This window comes from Maniola hyperantus, chromosome 1 (genome assembly GCF_902806685.2).
Source record: "Maniola hyperantus chromosome 1, iAphHyp1.2, whole genome shotgun sequence".
NCBI classification, from domain to species: domain Eukaryota; kingdom Metazoa; phylum Arthropoda; class Insecta; order Lepidoptera; family Nymphalidae; genus Maniola; species Maniola hyperantus.
Window position 1 is genome coordinate 9,436,662 of NC_048536.1, and position 18,841 is coordinate 9,455,502.

Below are 18,841 nucleotides of genomic sequence, written 5' to 3' on the forward strand. Positions count from 1 at the left end.
CGGAAAATCAAAGAGTTCCCACGAGATTTTAAAAACCTAAATCGTGGATGAAATTGCAGGCATCAGCTAGTAGTGAATAAAAAAAAACATCACAAGAAAAGTCACCTACGACTTGCCAGGCTGTATGATCTACGACCTTTGCCTTTTCCGAAGGAGATGAATTAAACAACTTAAAAACCTTTATTTGACTTGTATGAAACACGTTTCAGCACACCCTGCTGGTGGCGGAGGTGACGGAGCAGCTGCGGGCGCGCTTCTTGCCGTCGCCTGTCATCATCAAGAAGCGCATCGAGGGTTTAATCGAGCGGGAGTACCTGGCGCGCACGCCCGACGACCGCAAGGTCTACACCTACGTCGCATAGGTGGGTACGTACACCCCTCCGGCCCCCCGTACATTAACGCCATACGACTCCGGTTTTCCACTTGCAGTGACCGTAGTCTTATTAAACCTGCCCTTGCTTATCATCAAGAAGCGCGAATATAAGGAATAAATTTAGGTTCTCATGCGCCATTTTAACTTTTTGTGTCAACTGTCATGACAATTGTACGATTTTAGTTCTTATTATAAAGGTGAATCGTACTTTTGACATAACAGTTGACACAAAAAGTTAAAATGGCGCGTGTTCTCTCATTTTGTACGGACTATACCTAGTACGTGCGTGAACAACGGCAAGGTCTACACTTACGTCGCATAGGTCGGTACATACACCCCGGCCCGCGGTACCGTAAGTGAACCGCGGTAAGCCGTTTACGGTTTCGGTTCTCCACTTGCAGTGTAAAGGTTGACGTCCACCTGAGGCACACTGAATCGAGCCAAAATGTGTCTAGTGAAAGTATGCCAAGCGATCTTATTCGCGGCGCTGATCGACAGTGCTTTAGAAAAATATATATAGATGGCAAGCATTGAAGTGAATTACTACCTATAGAAGAGCTATTTCAAACAAAAATCGTGTTAGACTTTTTGTGTCAAATTTCATGTCAGAAGTACGATTTTAGTCCTTATTTTAAAGGTGAACCGTACTTTTGACCTGACAGTTGACCCATACAGTTAAAATGGCGCGTGATAAGTTCTTTTTTACAGATTACATTTACAGTAAACAGTTTTCAAAACAATAAAAATATTTTTCTCAAACATGCATGGAAATATTGTCATTATTTTCGAAAAAAGAACACGCGAAGTATCGAATTTTCGGACAAAGAAAATCAAATCCATTGCAGCAGCGTTTTTTGAATTTGGAACATTACAACGCTCCTGCAATGTTGTATGAAACGGCGTGCTGGGGTTATTAATTACTCTTTGATCGGATCTCTTTTGTCATTCTTGGCATACCATAGTCTCTTTGCTTAGTACAAATTGCGTTTACGTGGCTGTATAGCCATAAATGCGCTTGCCTGTCGGCACAGATGATAAAAAAAAATTGCGGCAAAGCTGAAAATTCGTCTTGATTTGTTACTTGATTTGATTTGAGACATGATATACCTACTTAATAAATATAAATTTAATGATAATTAAAATGAGTTCCAACGGTTCAAAGAGTGAAATGGAGATTGTACTCCACCAGATTTAAGATCAGAAGCCAAATTTGCAATGGAAAACCTGCTTCCAACGAAGTCAAAAGAAAAATAGGTACATGAAAGTACCTATATAATGAAAATTTTATGAGTTGGAAAAACGAGAAAAAAGTGGAAATTTTCTCCGAAACAGTATTTTTGGCGTATTTTAATGAGATTGCTAAAATTAAAAAGCCATCTACATTATGGGCAATTTATTCCATGCTGAAATGTACAGTTCATGTTAAATTAAATTTAATGTATAATATAAAAAGTGTGTTTTATTTCCCTGCGTTCTTTTGAGAAAAGCACTATATATGCCTCGGCGGGAAATGGCAATTGCCTGTTTCGTATTTAGTGAAGTCCTCGCCTGCGGCTCGGCCTTCAAACTCATACTCGACCTGCAATTGCCTACTTCCCGGCCTTTGCAATAATGTACTATTTTATCTGTAAGTCTGAGCAAAATCAAAGTACGCTCTATAGATCTCAGCCTTGCCTAGGGTTTCTTTTTGATTCTCCATTTACAGTCTAAACAGTAGTCTTACTAAATCTGTCTTTTCCAATCAACAAAAAACGCTAATCCTGGCCGCAAAGACCTGCGTTGCTCGCGAAGTTGGGTACCGTTTACATTTGTGCGTTCTTAGACTATACCCTGTTCAAGAAGACGAGCTAACATGGAAGTAAGAATTGGTCGCAGGCATAGGGCACGGTTACGTTGCGACCAAAATGTCAGTCTTAGGGATGATTAATGCTAACACGTGGCGGGCGTGAGCCGTGCTACGTACGAGGCGCGGATTTTAAAAAATCACGAACATTTTATATGAAGCAGACAGTGGCGGTCACAAGGTTTGAAGCTAGGGTAGGCATTAAAAAAAAAAAAACATTCTACACCAAATACCAAAATTTCAGGATTGTAACTCATTTCGTCTAGGAGCTAGGGACCCATGCCAGACGGATAGAAAGACAGCAGAGTGACATTAATAAACCCTAAAAAGCGGCCAAGTGCGAGTCAGGCTCGCGCAATAAGGGTTCCGTACTGCAGTCACAATTTTTCGACATTTTGCACGATAATTCAAAAACTATGATGCATAAAAATTAATAAAAATCTGTTTGAGAATGCACAGGTGAAGCCCTTTTATGATACCCCACTTGATATAGTTATCTTACTTTGATAATTGAAAATACTAATTATTTAGTTTATGACCACAATTTAATTTTTTTTGTGTGATGTAACCACAAATTCACGTTATTCAGATTTTTCCCCTAATACCAGCTATAAGACCCACCTACCTACCAAATTTCATGATTCTAGGTCAACGGGAAGTACCCTGTAGGTTTCTTGACAGACAAACAGACAACAAAGTGATCCTATAAGGGTTACGTTTTTTCTTTTAAGGTACGGAACCCTAAAAATTAGGTAGTTGAATTAATAGGTAAATATAGGTACAAGTCCTTAAGTAAACACAATAGTTCATTTTAAAAAAGAAAATCAGATTGTTCATTATAAGGAGTAGTTAGTTGTTTAGGTAGGCTATACTAATTTATGGAATTCTAATTAAATCGACTCGGTAAATCTACGTCAGAATATTTTGATTATTGTGGTAACGATCGTGTATAGTATATAAACAAACCCTAAATTGATTATATTTATCACTTACTTACCTAGATTCGAAAAAGTTCTGAACCGGAGATATAATAACCTCAACATTTCCAACGCTTGTTAAATTGATTAGCGAACAATACCAATTTAATCATTCTGTTATCACTAGGTACACTAATAAGATCTCACACACATAACCTGCAAGTAATATTCACTTTTTACAAAGAAAACTATTCTTGTTGTCGATCAAAACAAACAAACTTTCTTGAAAACAGCTCGAGTGCCAAACTGACAACAGAAAGCGCGCGCCGCGCAGTGCGCACTTCGCCGGAGACGGCGCGAAAATACAAAATCAAAAAACAAACTTTATAATTTCTTAGAATTTAAAACGTACTTAAATTTATGGTAAATAAAATAATATCAATAAATTAACAACATTGAAAAAGTAGAGAATCATAATAAATATAGTTTTTATAGCAATAGATAAGATACTCATTTGTTTACATGAACTTACGAATTTAAATCACGCGCGGTTTTCAAAACAATATGTCTGATACAAATTTCTCTCTTGTGATTGGACAGAAGTACTGCTTATTTGGGCCCGTTAACGACGGGTCATTTGACGCATACATTAACAGATTTCGAGGTGAATTGTGTCACACATATAAACGTTTTCTTGTAAGCCGTAAGCATTTCGGTCCTCAGCTTTTTCGTCCGATGTCGACCGCGCAATCACAATCGCGACCGCTCGTGATCGTTTTGAGCGGGCGTGCGCGAGTTTTTGAAGAAGAGGTGTGTGTAATATTAATATTATTATTTAATAATAATTATTTTATGTATTATTTTTTAAATAATGTTATACTAACAATATTATTTAACATGAATTATGTAAGTATTTTTTTTGTAAAGTCTTTCATATAAGTTTGAACATGTCTAATGGTAGGGTAAGCAGTGCTTTTATGCCTCTATGACCTGCACGCCACTGGAAGCAGATATGCTGCACTTTGTGACGTCCGTGATGCGACGTGTCTTGCGAACACCTGCTTCATATAAAATGTTCGTGATGTTTTGATTCCGCGTGTCTTATACGTGGCACGACTCGCACCCGCTACGTGTTAGCATAAATCATCCCTTAACTGTCTCTCGTGCGGTGCCGATGTCGTTTCTTTTGGTGCTACTACGAAACAACTCAAACTTGATCTTAAGATATGCAAATAAAGTATAAACTAATCCTTACAAGAGCGCCACAGACTATCTATATAAATCTAAAATCTATAATAATGAATAAAATTGAAATGTCTGTCTGTAATTTCGAAATAACTACCTCATGTTAAGCTCATATAGTTATTTGAATTGTACCATAACTGAATTACACGTTTTAAAAATTTTTGGCTGTCTGTCTGTCTGTTTGATCGGGCTAATCTTCGGAACGGCTGAACCTATTTTGACGCGACTTTCACAGACAAGTAGAGAGTTAACCAGGAAGTAACATAGGCTACTTTTTTAACCGACTTTCAAAAAAGGAGGAGTTGTGTTCATGTACGCCGAAATTTCTGAGATTACTGCACCGATTTGCGTAGTTTAGTTTTTAGTTGATAAAGAAACTTCCATAAAAAATTGGATGCCAACTCCTCAATCCTGATGCTGCAGAGGACCTGATCACCTAACTGATGGGATTTAGAAACTGTCGGTTATAAATTGATATTGGTGGTACCTGCCAAGTAAAGACTATCGTTGAACTCGAGGACCCAACTCCTCAACCATGATGTTGTAAGAAATTGCATTCCTAAATCGTGGTGATTTAAAAACTGGCCTACTAAGTTGGTTATAAAAAGGAACGACTAAACGGACGCGATGCCGCTTGCTTCCAAATCCAACTAACATTCCTATTTGCTTTGAAATCGGTAGGATGTTACTTGCCAGGGGGACAGGAGTGCAGAAGGCGGGTAGAGACTTGATAGGCGCGAGGGGTGCATCGATTCGACGTAATTTTTTTGCATGGATATACATAGTTATAGACCGGAGACTGGAAAGTGAGATAGGCTACTTTTATGCCGGAAAACCAAAGAGTTTCCACGGGATTTTTAATAACCTAAATCCACGCGGACGAAGTCGCGGGCATCGGCTAGTCTTTAATATAACCTTCGGACAAACAATCACTCCCAATAAAACAATTTACTCAAAAGTTGAAGAAATATCGCTGTGAGGGAAAAAAATTTACTCTTTAGAAGAATATTTCCAACATTTTTAATTTGATTTTTGACATCTTTACACCTTGGCATTTAATTTATTTATTGGTTTATGACTGGCTTTACATTTCTTATTCGGTTTCGATATTATTATTTTTTATATTTGATGTGTATTTTGTATAATTTGACTATACTAATTGTAATTTAATGCGTGTTATTTTATGAACTACATGAAAATTTACAAAAAAAAAACTTAAATTGTATACCAACCTACCACAATATTTGTACGCCGCTACGGCTAATGTTTTGAACTTGTATAATATTTATCATCTTTTGTAACACACATTATGCAAATAAATAATTTCATATTTCCTTACTTTTGTTCTTAGTTTGTGATTTTCTGTTGACTTGGCTTGGTCATTGGACTGTATTTTGTTTACTTCGTAACTTGTCGTGTTGCTCAGATTGTGGTTGTATTGTTGACCGGCTTGCTCACTGGACTGTTTCATAACTTCCGATGTTCCATTTATTATTACTTACACTTATTATACAAACAAAATATCTCATTATTAATTTTATCTCGATACCTCACGGGCAAAAGCTAGCGATCTTTAAGATGTTTTGTAGTGAGTAATATAAACGCACCTTTACATTTTTTAGGGAATGGTCACACCCAATGACCTAACACAATCATAGTGCGTCCTTTTTACTTCTATACAATTGTGAGAGAGAGAGCCCTATGTTAGCTCGATTCAATGAACAAGGTATGGGGTTGCTATTCTCGTTCTAACCCGTAGTTCCATTCAACCTGCCGTCGCATAGGTGGGTACCACCGCGCCCGGTAGGTACATTTATACATTTATGTATTATTTTATGATATCAAAAATCGTGTCTAATATAATTAATTATTGTAAATTGTAATGTATTTACTCGCCTGATTGAGTTGCTTACAGTATTTCATACTATCGCAACATTTATTGTCTTCATCATTTATAGTAATGCTCACACAAATGTAAACGAATATTTTCTTATATAAGTTTAAGACAAATCTAACCACATGAGTACAGATTGATTTCTAATCGCTGTAAAAATAATGTATATATACAGAAAAACATGTGGCTTTAGTCTGATCATTTCGATGTGTAATATAAGTGTTCCTCATAATTTTCTAGTGTAGTTATGTTAAATTAAATTCTCTTTTATAAAAACTATGTTTCATTACATACACTTGTCACCCTCACTAAAATTAAATAAGTCAATGTATACTAAATACAAAATAGTTTTCTTTATGTATATATTGCCAAAGTTTTGGAATAATGTTATATCGCGACATAACGATATACATTTCCTATTTTTGGATCGTTTTATTCAATTAACTTCAGTCAAGTTTTTTGGCCAATGTATGCATGAAATATTAATTTAAAATAAATTAAAAATATGTACTACTGTTAAATCATGCACTTCATATTCAGTTGTCTTTATCCAATATAGTATGCTATCTTTAGTGTACTTTAATGTTTATTACCTTCAATTTTTTTAATGTTATGGTTACAAGTATGGCTTTTGTTTTCAGGCCAACACAGTTACAAGTCTTTGAAGGGTGAATGCCAAGTTAAAGTGATAGAAGTAACAAAAGTATTTAAATTATTTCAAAATAAAAAATTATTAGTTATTACATAGGTATTTTATTTTATAACTAGATGAAACTACTTATACATAAGACTATCATTTGGTAATTCATAAAGCTACCCGTACCTTTACTAGAGGCTAAGGGATAAAATAAATCCTTAGGCAAGTGAAAATTCAAGTGCGGTGGTCCAATATAGTCTTGCAAATTCGGTTTTCTCGCGTCGATATAGATTGTGTCAATAGTTATAACAGTTGATAAATCTTCAATACTGAATGTTATATTTTTTGTAGCGCAGTCTACTTTCGCACTAATAATTTTATTATTTTCTTTCTTAGCATCGTCCGTGTCTGCAAATGTCATTATAAAGGCAACCCTTGTTATTAAGTTATAGCATAGTAGTTTAGAATCCTTGGAATGATATTCACCATAAATATTGCTTTTATCAAATTTTTGCAAACTTATCCATTTTTCATCACTAATATCTTGTGGGTTTCCATATGGAGAAATAAATATATTTGGACTGAGCCCATATAATTCGTCAATTTGGGCCTGAATGTTCAGGCATCCTTCTGTTCCGTTGTGTTTAGTAAAATTAGCCACAAAATATGCTCGGCAGCTTATTCTTTTATTATATCCAAACTTTGCAATATTATGTGTTAAATTTGTGACAGCACATCCTCCATCTTTGTTGTAAGGCAATACAAGGTTACTTCTTCCAAGACTGTAATTGTAAAAGTTTTCCGTATGGTTGCTTTCGGAAAGTGATACTATGATCGGTAGACCTCGGATATAACCAGGGTTCCCACTGAATTTTACGATTTTGTCGATCGAGTTATTTCCCATAAAGAAGTTGACTGTTATTTCTTGAGTAACAAACTCAAGGGCCATAGATATTGTTCGGATGTGGAATTTAACGATTGCACTTGTTATCAAAGACACATTGCAATAGAATTCATATTCAATTTTGACACCAATATTATTGCAATAGCTGTCGGTACATGACGGTTCATGCAATTCATGGATATATTCTGTACATTTGTGTTCGTCACAAGCAAGAAGGGTCCAGTTAGTGCAATGTAGTGCAGTGCAATCCTTTAAAGAAATATATAATTCGTCAATGAAAAATATGTGCTACAAGACAAGTACGCGAAGTTCTTTGTCTGGATGGTAGATAAGAACTCAAATCTAGTTATTTATACCTTTATATTTTATTGAGGAATCAAGAGCAAGAATAATTAAGATAAGTAGTGTTTTGCATCGGAATGTTAAAAAATTACCATTTTTGTACTGTTTATTGTACTTTCTTTGGCGCTCGCAATTTTTGTGCTCTCGGATCTCTTAATAATGTCCAACATGTGAAGGTCCTTCAATCTTACATAACATTTAATGTATTCATTTCTAAGAAATTTGATAGCTTTTTCACCATTGCAGTAGTCATTACTTACGGTAACTGGGAGTTCTAAAAAGAGTATTTCGTTTAATAGGTACTTTAAAAACCTTAGTAAATAACTTAAACATAAAAAATATCTATCGGCATTCGCTTTTTTTAGGAGAGTCGGCCATAGCAAGAGACTTGCAACTTTTAACAGGATTGACATGGAATATACATAATTAGGATGGTTACTAAAAATTTCTATCAGGTGTTGATTTTCGCTAGTAAGAGCATATTTTATTAATATGTGTATTATATACATAAGCAAGACCTAGAGCCCAAGAACCGAACCGTTTTAACACCAGCGCTTTATAACTTATTGTCGAATTAAATAATGTGAGGACCTGGCGAACAGTAGGTATGATTTAATGACAATTCTGATCAAAATACTTTGTTTTCTTTAATCTGGATGTTTTTGGCCCACTAAATACGAATCTGAACTCATTTCCAAGGAAAAGTGCCTAATACGTGCTAAAATTGGTTTGTGATTGATAAAAAGTTTGTGAATCACTGAATACAATCTGAAACTCATTCCTAGCAAAACCTGTGCTGAAACTGAGTCCGAAGTTCGTGATTTTGAGCAAAACGGTACAATTACAGTAAAGTTTCAACAACTTTCATTGTGTTTTTGCTCGTACTGTAAAAATTTATTTCTTGCAATCACACCCTCATTCATACAGCTCGTCATATTGAGTCTCTAGCAATATCTAAAGTCAACAAACTAAAAATTCTTACCTAAAGATTCAACACTGTTATTTGTTACCAACCATATTGGCTGGCCAATAAGGTAAGCAGATTTTGAAAACTTAATATTTTTACTTTTTTTCTTAGTGATGTGCCATTTCAAACGGTTGTCAATATCCAAAGCATAAAGCTGGAAATAAATTGTTAACAAAATGCTTAGATAAAATTAGTCTACTTAACATAAATTCTTAGTGTAATGTGTGACGTGACGTCAATAGAGGGGATACACTGAAATGTATATATAACTAGCTGATACCCGCGACTTCGTACGCGTGGATTTAGGTTTTTAAAATTCCCGCGGGAACTCTTTGATTTCCCGGGATAAAAAGTAGCCTATGTCCATCAGTATCTCCAGGTCTTTAAGTATACCCATGCTAAAAATCACATCAATCCGTTGCTCCGTTGCGACGTGATTGAAGGACAAACCAATAAACCAACAAACAAACGCACTTTCGCATTTATAATATGGGTACTGATTACGGTAGAAAAAGTGTGCCATACAAAAACATTCGAAGCACCATGCCCCACCGAGAACAGGGTCGGCAATCGCAAGTCTCCGAGATGCAAGTTATCCCTGTACCAAATAGATGCTGCCCGCGACTTCGTCCACTTGGACTTAGGTTTCTAAAAATCCAGTGGGAAACCTTTGCTTTTCCAGAATAAAAAGTAGCTTATGCCCGTCCCCGGGCGGGATATAAGCTACCTCTGTACAAATTTCGTTAAAATTAGTTAAACAGATGGGCCGTGAAACGCTAGCAGACACCCACACACTTTCGCATTTATAATAATATTAGTATGGACTTAACTAAGTAAATTAAACTTTATAGACACGCTCTAGAAACTTTAGACATAATCTAACTGGTTGTATGGAGCACGCACCATACACTTAAAAGTTAAAAACAATTAGCACTTACCATATTATTTTCGTTAGTTTTCCGTTTTTCAGGCAAGTTAACTTTTCCAATACAAAAAAGATATCCAAATAAATCGCTCTGCAACTCTTTATTACACACAAATTGAGATGAACACATACTCAAATACTCTTTATTACGAAGCTCACACTTTTCTTTTCCAATTTCTTCACAATCCTTTGTCATACTCCTCTCGAGATCGGAGCAATCGTTATCACAACAGCAATGAATATCACAAGTATTGTACTGAAAATATAAGAACTAATTGTTGCTATACCTATTGAGAAATAAATACCTACAGTACGCGACAGGTCGAGATGGCAATCAGGGTATATGACGCGGGGACACCCCGCACACACCCACACGTCACCCGCGCTATCCCACCGGGTTAGCGTAGGGCCTGTGCGGGGCATCCCATCCCGATTGCCATCTCTACCTGTCGCCTACCTTTTTAGGGTTCCGTAAAATGTGATAAAAAAGGAACCATTAAGACTGATCACACCTGCGCACGCGCATGAACCCAGCACACAACGTGCATCGGACGCTTATGGACGCGTCAGTGTCTCTGTGCGCACATACATGCATGTTGCGCACACGTATATCATGTTTGTACTCAGTCTTACTACCAAAAACTCACGAACATGTGCCCTCCGTGGCATGTACATTGTACAACATGCATGCGAACCGCTCGCAAACCACTCGAGGACACTCCCACACTCCATATTATGTTATTATGATACGCGTTGTGTACACGGCTCGTGCGCTTGCGCAGGTATGGATAGGCCTTACAATTTATAAAATCGTATTTCTGAAGTGACCGCTCTTAGTATTTTGCCCACTGTCCTTTCAAACAATATAGTGCGAGAAAAAATTCACAGAGGTTGGTGTCTCAACTCGCAAGGCAGAAATGGCGACCTCGCACCGAAGAGCGCAGTATTAGACCTCACTAGGTGGCCAGATTATATCAAAGGAGTTACGGGTCAACTATAAGAATGTCCAGTAATGGACGACGATGGTTGTAGTTTTAGTTTTGTTTGTATTGTTATAGTTTTAATTGGTCCAAAGAGAGAGCGTAAAACAGTAGAAAAAGGACCCCAGATGGATTTGAAACTAGTCGGGCTAACGTCGACTAAACACGTGAATAAAGCCGGTGTGTGATATATGCATAAAGTAAAAAAAAGTTAATTTTCAAGTACAGGTCATTCAAAATATCTATATTTTTAAACGGTGATAGCCTAGTGGTCACCTGCGTTAACAGTGAAGGAAAACATCGTGACCAAACGTGCATGCCTGAGAGTTCTCCATGGTGTTTTCAAAGGTGTGTGAAGTCCGCCAATCCGCACTGGTGTACAATGGGCTAAACCCTTCTCATTCTGAGAGGGGCTCCGTGCTCCGTAGTGGGCCGGCGATTAGTTAGTGATCTAGTGATATTTTACAAAAAATAATTCAAAAAATTTAAACATCATATTTTATACTAACCAATAGATTACAGTAACATTCATTTGTACTTATTTTCTTTGGTATTTCAGTTGGTTTATTGGTTGAAGATTTTTTATCAAAAAAAGGAATTTCAGTCACATTATCTAACTCTGTAGTAAAAAATGTTTCCGTTGCTGATTCACTCTCATCGTCTGTCACGGACACACTCTCGTCATACAGCAAATCAAATACTGTGCTTGCTAACTCTGTTGTGCTCGATAGTGGGGCTTCAGTTATAGAATCGTTATTGTACTTCATTGTTGACTTATTTATGAGCTGGAATTTAGGCTTCTCTGTGCGATAGTAAAGGGCATGGGGTTTCCGTTTTATAGTTCTGAAGATATTACTCAAATTTTTAGCATTAGTACTGTTTGAATCAATTGCAGTCTCAATTCCCACTTTTCCATTTATAAAATCCATTACACAGAATTGTATAACTATAGACAGTAGTGTAAAGCACAGGTAGGTGATAGGCTTCATATTTTTACTTATATTCTACACCAAACTGGTTAAAATTTCTTAAGATAATGTAGACTTTTAATTCTATATTTCCTTTGGATAGAGTGTTCAGCTTAAACCTGTATAAAAATAGTTTAGATATTACATTCAGTGTAGGTACACTGTGCAGTACACGGCAGAACATAATGTAAATCGGCCTTTACAATGACATTTCGGCTTTGTAGAGCGTAGTCTCTGTCACTCATACCATATGACGTTTTGTCGGTCTCAACGACAGAGACTATGCTCTACAAATCCGCCATCTCCTTCTAAAGGTTGATGTACATTATTCTCTGTATTGTACTGTACACATAGTTTTTATTTCTTGAGCAGATCCAGTGCTAGATGTTAGCGGGGCCAATGCGGATCGGAATTCAGTTAAGAGGAGTTTATTCGTAGCGCGCTCGAAGCAAACGTATTGTTAGCGACAGATTGAGATAGCAATCGGGGTATGAGGCAAGGGGACGCCCCGCACACCCGCACGTCACCGAGTCAGCGCGGGGGCTGTGCGGGTGTGCGCCCCGTTCCTTTCCCGATCGCGATTTCAACCTGTCGCGTACTATACTTTGGTTATCATTTGAATCAGACCATTTAACCAATTATAAACTCAACTTCAGCATATAGGCTAACACATATTTTTTACATTACAATCAAAGTTACATACAAATTTTTAAGCCCTTGTAACTATGATACTGAACATTTTTACGGAAATCTAACAAACTATACCGACACAGATGCCTACCTATTTGTTTCTAAAACATGTCTCCATTTGAGCTGGATTGGTTAAATCAAATTTCATCAAAATCGGTAACAGATGAGCCGTGAAAACTTAGAAAGGCTGGCAGTTACACTTCCGCATTTACAATATTAAGTAGGTATGGATTTTAATCATCATAAATCATTATACTTCTAAACTAACAAATAAAATTGAAGTGTCTGTCTGAAATACTAATAAATAAAATTATCTGTCTGTAATTTCAAAATAACTACTTCATAGGTATTAAGCTAATATGGTTATTTGATCTGTACTATAACTGAATCACACGTTTTTAAATTTTTGTCTGCCTGGCCGTCTGTTTGAACGGGCTAATCTTCGGAACGGCTGATCCTATTTTGACGTGACTTTCACAGACAGGTAAAGGATTAACCAAGAAGGAACATCTACTTTTTAACCGACTTTCAAAAAAGGTGGAGTTATGTTTCTCTACTTATAATCCTTACGGGTACACCGAAATCCGAGATTTCCGAATCGATTTGCGTAATTTTTAATCGATAGAGAAACTTTGTGACATTATCCCATAAAAAATTTGGATTACAACTCCTCAATCCTGATGCTCTACGGAACCTGACCACCAAACCTGATGGGATTTAGAAACTGTAAAGACTTTTTGAACTCGAGGACCCAACTCCTGAGCCCTGATGCTGTAAGAAATTGCATTTCTAAATCGTGGAGATCCCACGAGATTTTTAATGAATCGTGCGTTGAATGAATGTTTTTACTATATTTGGTACTGAGTTACCTTGCATCCCGGGGATGGGGTACCTACTACAGATAGGGTACTTTTTGTCCTGGAAAATCAAAAGTTCCCACGGGATTTTTAAAAACCCTAATCCACGTGAGCTAAGCCGCAGGCATTAGCTAGTTGAGAATAATAATGTAAGTATGACAAACCTATCGCTTCCTAAATTGACAATATCTGTCTGAGTCAGCTGGTGTGTTCCGCCAATGAATATCTGCCTCAATTTATCAGTGACAGTTGTTGCAGCAGGAACCCAACATGGCACCTGTATAATGTGCTGCCCTGGAGCTGAAGGGATGCTGCAGGAGCCATAACCCAGAATCCAAGAACGTCCAATTGAATCAAGACAATTCACCTGCAAAATTATCTTAGGCCATCCTGGCATATTTACACAATATTAAATAAAATATTATGTAGGTACTTAGGTACATAGAAAAAGTAAGTTCGTTTTTTAGTTGTATTTAGTTAAATATAGATTTGAACTACATAATAACTAGAGACCGGATTATATGCATTTGCATATTCACATATTCATTTGCATATTTTAGCCATTCTCAGCGGTAATAGCATATTTTACCTAAGTTCCTAAGTTTAAGAGTGAAAGTAGGTAATTTAGAATCCCTCAGCAATTGCTTTTTTTTTGCTCCATCATTCTGATTCTGATCACCATGTATCTGTAACCTATATATTGAGACCATTCCAATGAGTCCAAACCTGATACCTTTGCTATAAGTTAGTGAGAAGTTGGCTATCTTGCAAATACCAGGTGATGCTGCAGCATCAAGCCATGGTTACTATATTCTTGCAATATCATTGAAGTAGCAGTATTCTAAATTTTGAATTAATAAGACTTGTGGAAGTTGCTCTCATCCCTTTATCAACTAAAAAGAGCTGAGGATCTTCAAATGGCTGAACAGATTTTTCTTAGATCCATAGCTATGAACAATCTCGATCAAGTCTCCTCTCAAACAAAAAACTACACTTTCTTCAGGCTAGACTGTTGGCTGGATGGGATAATGACAAAAGTTCTCAACCAACACAGTCTAAATTAGCTCAAAAACATCCCTGTGTGTTCAAGCTAAATAAAAAATCTGCATGCCTACCTTGAATTCCTTTACTAACGTAATGTAAATCGATGGGCTGATTCCAAACAATGTTATTTTTACAATCAGGTTTAGCTGAAGTTGTCTGACACTCTGAATATCCAGAAATAAGTGTCCAGTTTGGGCCTATAATAAAAACGTTACTTTAATAAGATGTTGATAAGTATTTTAAAAAATTTAAACAGGAGATAATAACACAAGGAAACACAGTTTTGACAACAGTTTTGTTGTACTACCCCCCACATTTCTATAATTCAAGGATACAAATTTTAAAATTGATACAGGAACTGCTTCATTCATATGAAAATAGGATGTGAAATGTGACTTAAAATTTACTTTCTATGTTCTCATCTAGACGTTTTCAAGCAGTCAGCCGGGCTTAGTTATTCAATTCTTGGGCTATGATCTCTGCATACTGTCATGTTGCAACTTCATTGCATTATGTCTTAGTCGTTTTGCACACATTGTATTAGAATAATAGGAAAAAGAACCAAGGATGATTATATCAAGATATAACCACTCACATCAAAGTGTTTATACTTTAGTTTAATTATGTTTAGACTTTATAGGTTTACTTAAAATATATACCTACCTACATATACTTATACACCTACCTAGGTTTTTAAACTTAAATTTAAGAACATTTTACTTATTAAAAAGGTTCAAATATTTTGTAGCTTTGTAACAAAATTCTATTTTACACTTGCCTTTACACAAGTTTAAAAAATCTATTAAAAGTATGCTCCTGAAAAAGGCATATTACACAATCGAAGATTACCTATCTAAATGATAAAAGAGCGTGGATTTGACCTGCAGCTCGTTCCAGCAATGCCTGGACTGCTAATACTTTTTATACATGGCATAATATTGTAGGTAAGTATATCAAAATCTTTGAAAAGAGTAACCGCCGAGTTTCTTGCTGTAGGAAGAAACTCGGTGGTTCTTGTTCTTCTCGGTAGGAAGGGCATTCCGAACCAGTGGTAGATGTATTTGACTATTCAAAAGTACCTACTTGTAAAAGTTTAATTGAATAAAAAAAAAAATTATTTTACTGATGTGAGAGAAATTTACCATACCTACCAACCTATACCTATATCATCTATATATATATATATATATATATATATATATATATATACGGATTACGGACCTACTTAACTAAGTTTTCTGTTGCCAAATAATTCATTTCCCTTGTGTTATTGGGTAGGTACCTACCTATTCTAAGCTTCCAAATGTCTACTCACCAGCCTGAAATGAATAATGGCAGAACAGAGAATATGGCTCACTGAAATTATAGGCACAATCTACTTGACCTAAGATGTGTAATTCTGCCATCAGAATAGGATTAGAACCATAATTAGTGAGAAACAAAAGCAATTACGACCAAACAATTTCAAGCAATTTTCAGACGATTTCAGCTATTGTCACGATTTTGTTGTTTGTTTGATGGCACTTTGCCGGTAACCAAGACAACGGCAATAGACTATAGACTTAATCCCTTGAATCTACAACTCACAGATCCACGTAGATAGAATAATAGGTAGATTTAAGTGTAACCGCGTATGAGATAGCGATGGCACGACGTAACGATGAAAAACACGAAAATTATTATCATTTTTTAGTAGTCAATATTTGTTTTAAACGTTTTTTATGTGAAAACAAGTAAATAACTCATGAGAAATACAATTACGCCACGAATTCTCAAAGTTTGTTTTGCAACTTCTTGTATGTATTCTTGAAAAAAACCAGTTACACGATAAGGGACAAAAAATAGGTTAGCTGCGTCTCTGTTTATCACATTAGTAATTTTATCTTTGCTCTCTTTTTAGTGCGAATGAGAAAGCAAACGTTCCTGAATCTACCTTTATTACTCTATCTACGCAGATCCACTAATCTTGATTCAATCTTGCGTGACAAATAGACAAAACAACTTTTTTATTAGAACTGTTAGAAAGTGACGAATGATTATTTTTTGTCCTTATCCACCGTGGCTAATTTTTCACACCCTGGCGAAGTGGTTAGCACTATAGTGTGGGCGTGGTGTGGGCTGACTCTGACATAATATCTCCCATATTAAGTCCCAATAATATCTTCCATATTATGTCCCGCGTTCGATTCCCAGCAGGAGTAGGTAATTTGGGGATTTATAATATTTTCTAAATTGTATCTGGCAGGTCTGGTGAAAGGCTTCGGCCATGGCTAGTTACTACCCTTAACCCTACCAAAAAACTACCCTACCTTACTGCGTAACAATCGACGGGTAAACGGTACATAATCGCTCTCACTTTTCGTTAGACAGACTAGGTATCTGCTGATTTAATTTTTAAATAAATATATTATTTCTACAAAATATCATTCTACAAATATAGTATCACGTGCACTAGCATATAAAAGCCTTACAGAATCACAGTATCCAACTCCTCGACGTAAACTTGTTACTACTACGTACGCATCGCCAGCACGTAATATTCTCTTTGCCTTACAGTAATCCAGAGCAGCGTGGATACGCGATTCCATTTCTAAAATCCAACTACTCTTTGCAGACTCAAAATAATGCATAGCTCGCACCCCTCGCCAGAAACGAAGTTGTCTAGCTGTGTGACAGGTTCTGGTGACTGCAACGATTGGACATACAGGCTTAGCATGTGATATCAATTTTGCAGTACGGCCCGAATTTGTTAAACAAATGATGACAACGGAACGAGATCGCGTAGCCAACTCTACTGCGCTTACACAAATCGCCTTCGTGGGCTCTTCGAGAGGGCTCTGCATTAGTTCCAGATTGCCGTAGATTTTAGGCTGCCATAATATTCTCTCAGCTTGTCTGCAAATAACAGATGCAGCTGCTACACAGTGTTCAGCCATTCGAACCGCATCGTAAGATGGCGAAATTTTTTTTAAAGGCGAATCATAATGTAATTCTAATGACAGGACATCGGCACCATCCAAAACCAAATTAGCTATATCAGTAACACATAATGTAGGTATTTGTTCATTTATGACAGCCTTGCATATACATGGTTTTCCAGCGTTATTGCATTTGGACACTATAATTTTTTGAGCTATAAAAATTTTCTCTACTGGTAAATCTGTACTTAAAATGCATCTGTCGATGAATATACCATCAGCTTCAGTAACTAGCTGATCAATGTTGTCTAATCCTATTACGGAGTCTATGCATGCAAAGACAAGTATATGCTTGCCCTTTTTGAAAAGAATAGATCGTACATGACGAATATCTTGAGCATTTTGAGAATTCGGAATTAAAACTCCATCAATATCGGAAGCTACGGCCCACGCTATCTGATCTTCCATATATTCAAATGGTTGTTGTGATGAATCACATGATACAGATTCGATATTCTCGTGACCTTTCTTGTAACTACTATCATTTTCTTGTGGAACTTTTGACAATCGTACTGGCATTTTTGCCCCAATCGTACCTCCAATAGCAATTTCACATTCGATAGAGTCATCACCAACTGCTAAAATTACTAATTTAATTTTCCCAGAAGTGAGACTATCTATAAACAGAATATCGTTGGGCTGTAAATCGGTTAAATGGTCATAACCGACATATAGGCAATCAGTAGTTCCACATTCTCGCCAACTTGGATCTGTAGTTAACCTGATAGTTTCCTGTTGAAGGAGTTCTACCATTGTTTTCGGACCACCTTTCAGATCTCCAGTAACTATATCAGGCCCTCTAACATCGACAATTAAAGCCAAAGGATAAACATATTCTAACTCAGCGCTATAATTGTACACCGCTTGTCGGATGCTTTGGATTAAGTGAGCACAAGAATCTGGTTCCAAATCGCGCAAATTTAAACGCGCTACGGTCATACCCGAAGCAATAAGTCTCTGTATGACCCCTGGTTCTCGGTTATTCATGCCAATTTCACACATTATACCAGTTTGTAGTTCTTCACAAGGATTTTCATGAATATTCAAATTGCAGTAGTGTTTTAACTGGGAAGTTTCTATTGGGCCCTCCTTTTCTTTTAAACTAGGAAGTGATTCAAGAGGAATATGCCAAGGTAAGGCCATTTTATGTCGGTAATTGTAAACGTAAAGTCGAAATATACAGATAAAACTATGTTTCTTTTAATAATGTGTAAATAGATTCAAATAAGAAATATGTTAGAATTATAATTATTTATAATTCAAAAGCAAAACGGATA

General features: G+C 36.4%; 2 protein-coding genes across 10 annotated transcripts in view; one reads left to right on the top strand and one right to left on the bottom strand.

Moving 5' to 3' along the window:
* Cul3 (cullin 3) overlaps nucleotides 1-7,015 on the top strand; it is a 22,335-nt gene extending 15,320 nt beyond the window's left edge. For 2 of the 4 annotated variants that reach the window (XM_069501388.1, XM_034973486.2), the window contains exon 15: nucleotides 210-7,015. In XM_069501388.1, the coding sequence (XP_069357489.1) occupies nucleotides 210-362 (153 nt within the window). In that variant the 3' untranslated portion in view covers nucleotides 363-7,015. The remainder of the gene's footprint in view (nucleotides 1-209) is intronic. The other 2 variants (XM_034973472.1, XM_034973463.1) reach the window with 2 other exon arrangements.
* Nucleotides 7,003-18,708, bottom strand: LOC117986622 (B9 domain-containing protein 2-like). 6 transcript variants are annotated; one of them, XM_034973498.2, is made up of 6 exons: nucleotides 13,707-13,844; nucleotides 11,537-12,114; nucleotides 10,061-10,303; nucleotides 9,138-9,276; nucleotides 8,248-8,429; nucleotides 7,003-8,062 (listed from the first exon to the last, which is right to left on the bottom strand). In XM_034973498.2, exons 2-6 carry the CDS (start codon nucleotides 12,014-12,016, stop codon nucleotides 7,037-7,039), a joined length of 2,070 nt encoding a protein of 689 aa, XP_034829389.1. In that variant the 5' UTR covers nucleotides 12,017-12,114; nucleotides 13,707-13,844; the 3' UTR covers nucleotides 7,003-7,036. The 6 variants fall into 6 exon arrangements, 5 of the variants coding, with proteins under 5 accessions (XP_034829389.1, XP_069357518.1, XP_069357513.1 ...); XM_069501417.1 differs by lacking the exons at nucleotides 7,003-8,062; nucleotides 8,248-8,429; nucleotides 9,138-9,276; nucleotides 10,061-10,303 and adding exons at nucleotides 14,658-14,783; nucleotides 17,058-18,708 and having other exon boundaries at nucleotides 11,880-12,114; nucleotides 13,707-13,909; XM_069501412.1 differs by lacking the exons at nucleotides 7,003-8,062; nucleotides 8,248-8,429; nucleotides 9,138-9,276; nucleotides 10,061-10,303 and adding exons at nucleotides 14,658-14,783; nucleotides 17,058-18,708 and having other exon boundaries at nucleotides 11,880-12,114; nucleotides 13,707-13,921.
* Nucleotides 18,709-18,841: the final 133 nt, after the last annotated feature.

Coding starts and splice junctions, on each gene's coding strand:
- LOC117986622 (XM_069501412.1), bottom strand. CDS start 18,707: ATGGCCTTACCTTGGCATATTCCTCTTGAATCACTTCCTAGTTTAAAA. Junction 13,922..14,657: donor CGTTAGTAAAGGAATTCAAG/GTAGGCATGCAG, acceptor GGATGGCCTAAG/ATAATTTTGCAGGTGAATTG. Junction 12,115..13,706: donor GTCAATTTAGGAAGCGATAG/GTTTGTCATACT, acceptor ATTTTTATACAG/GTTTAAGCTGAACACTCTAT.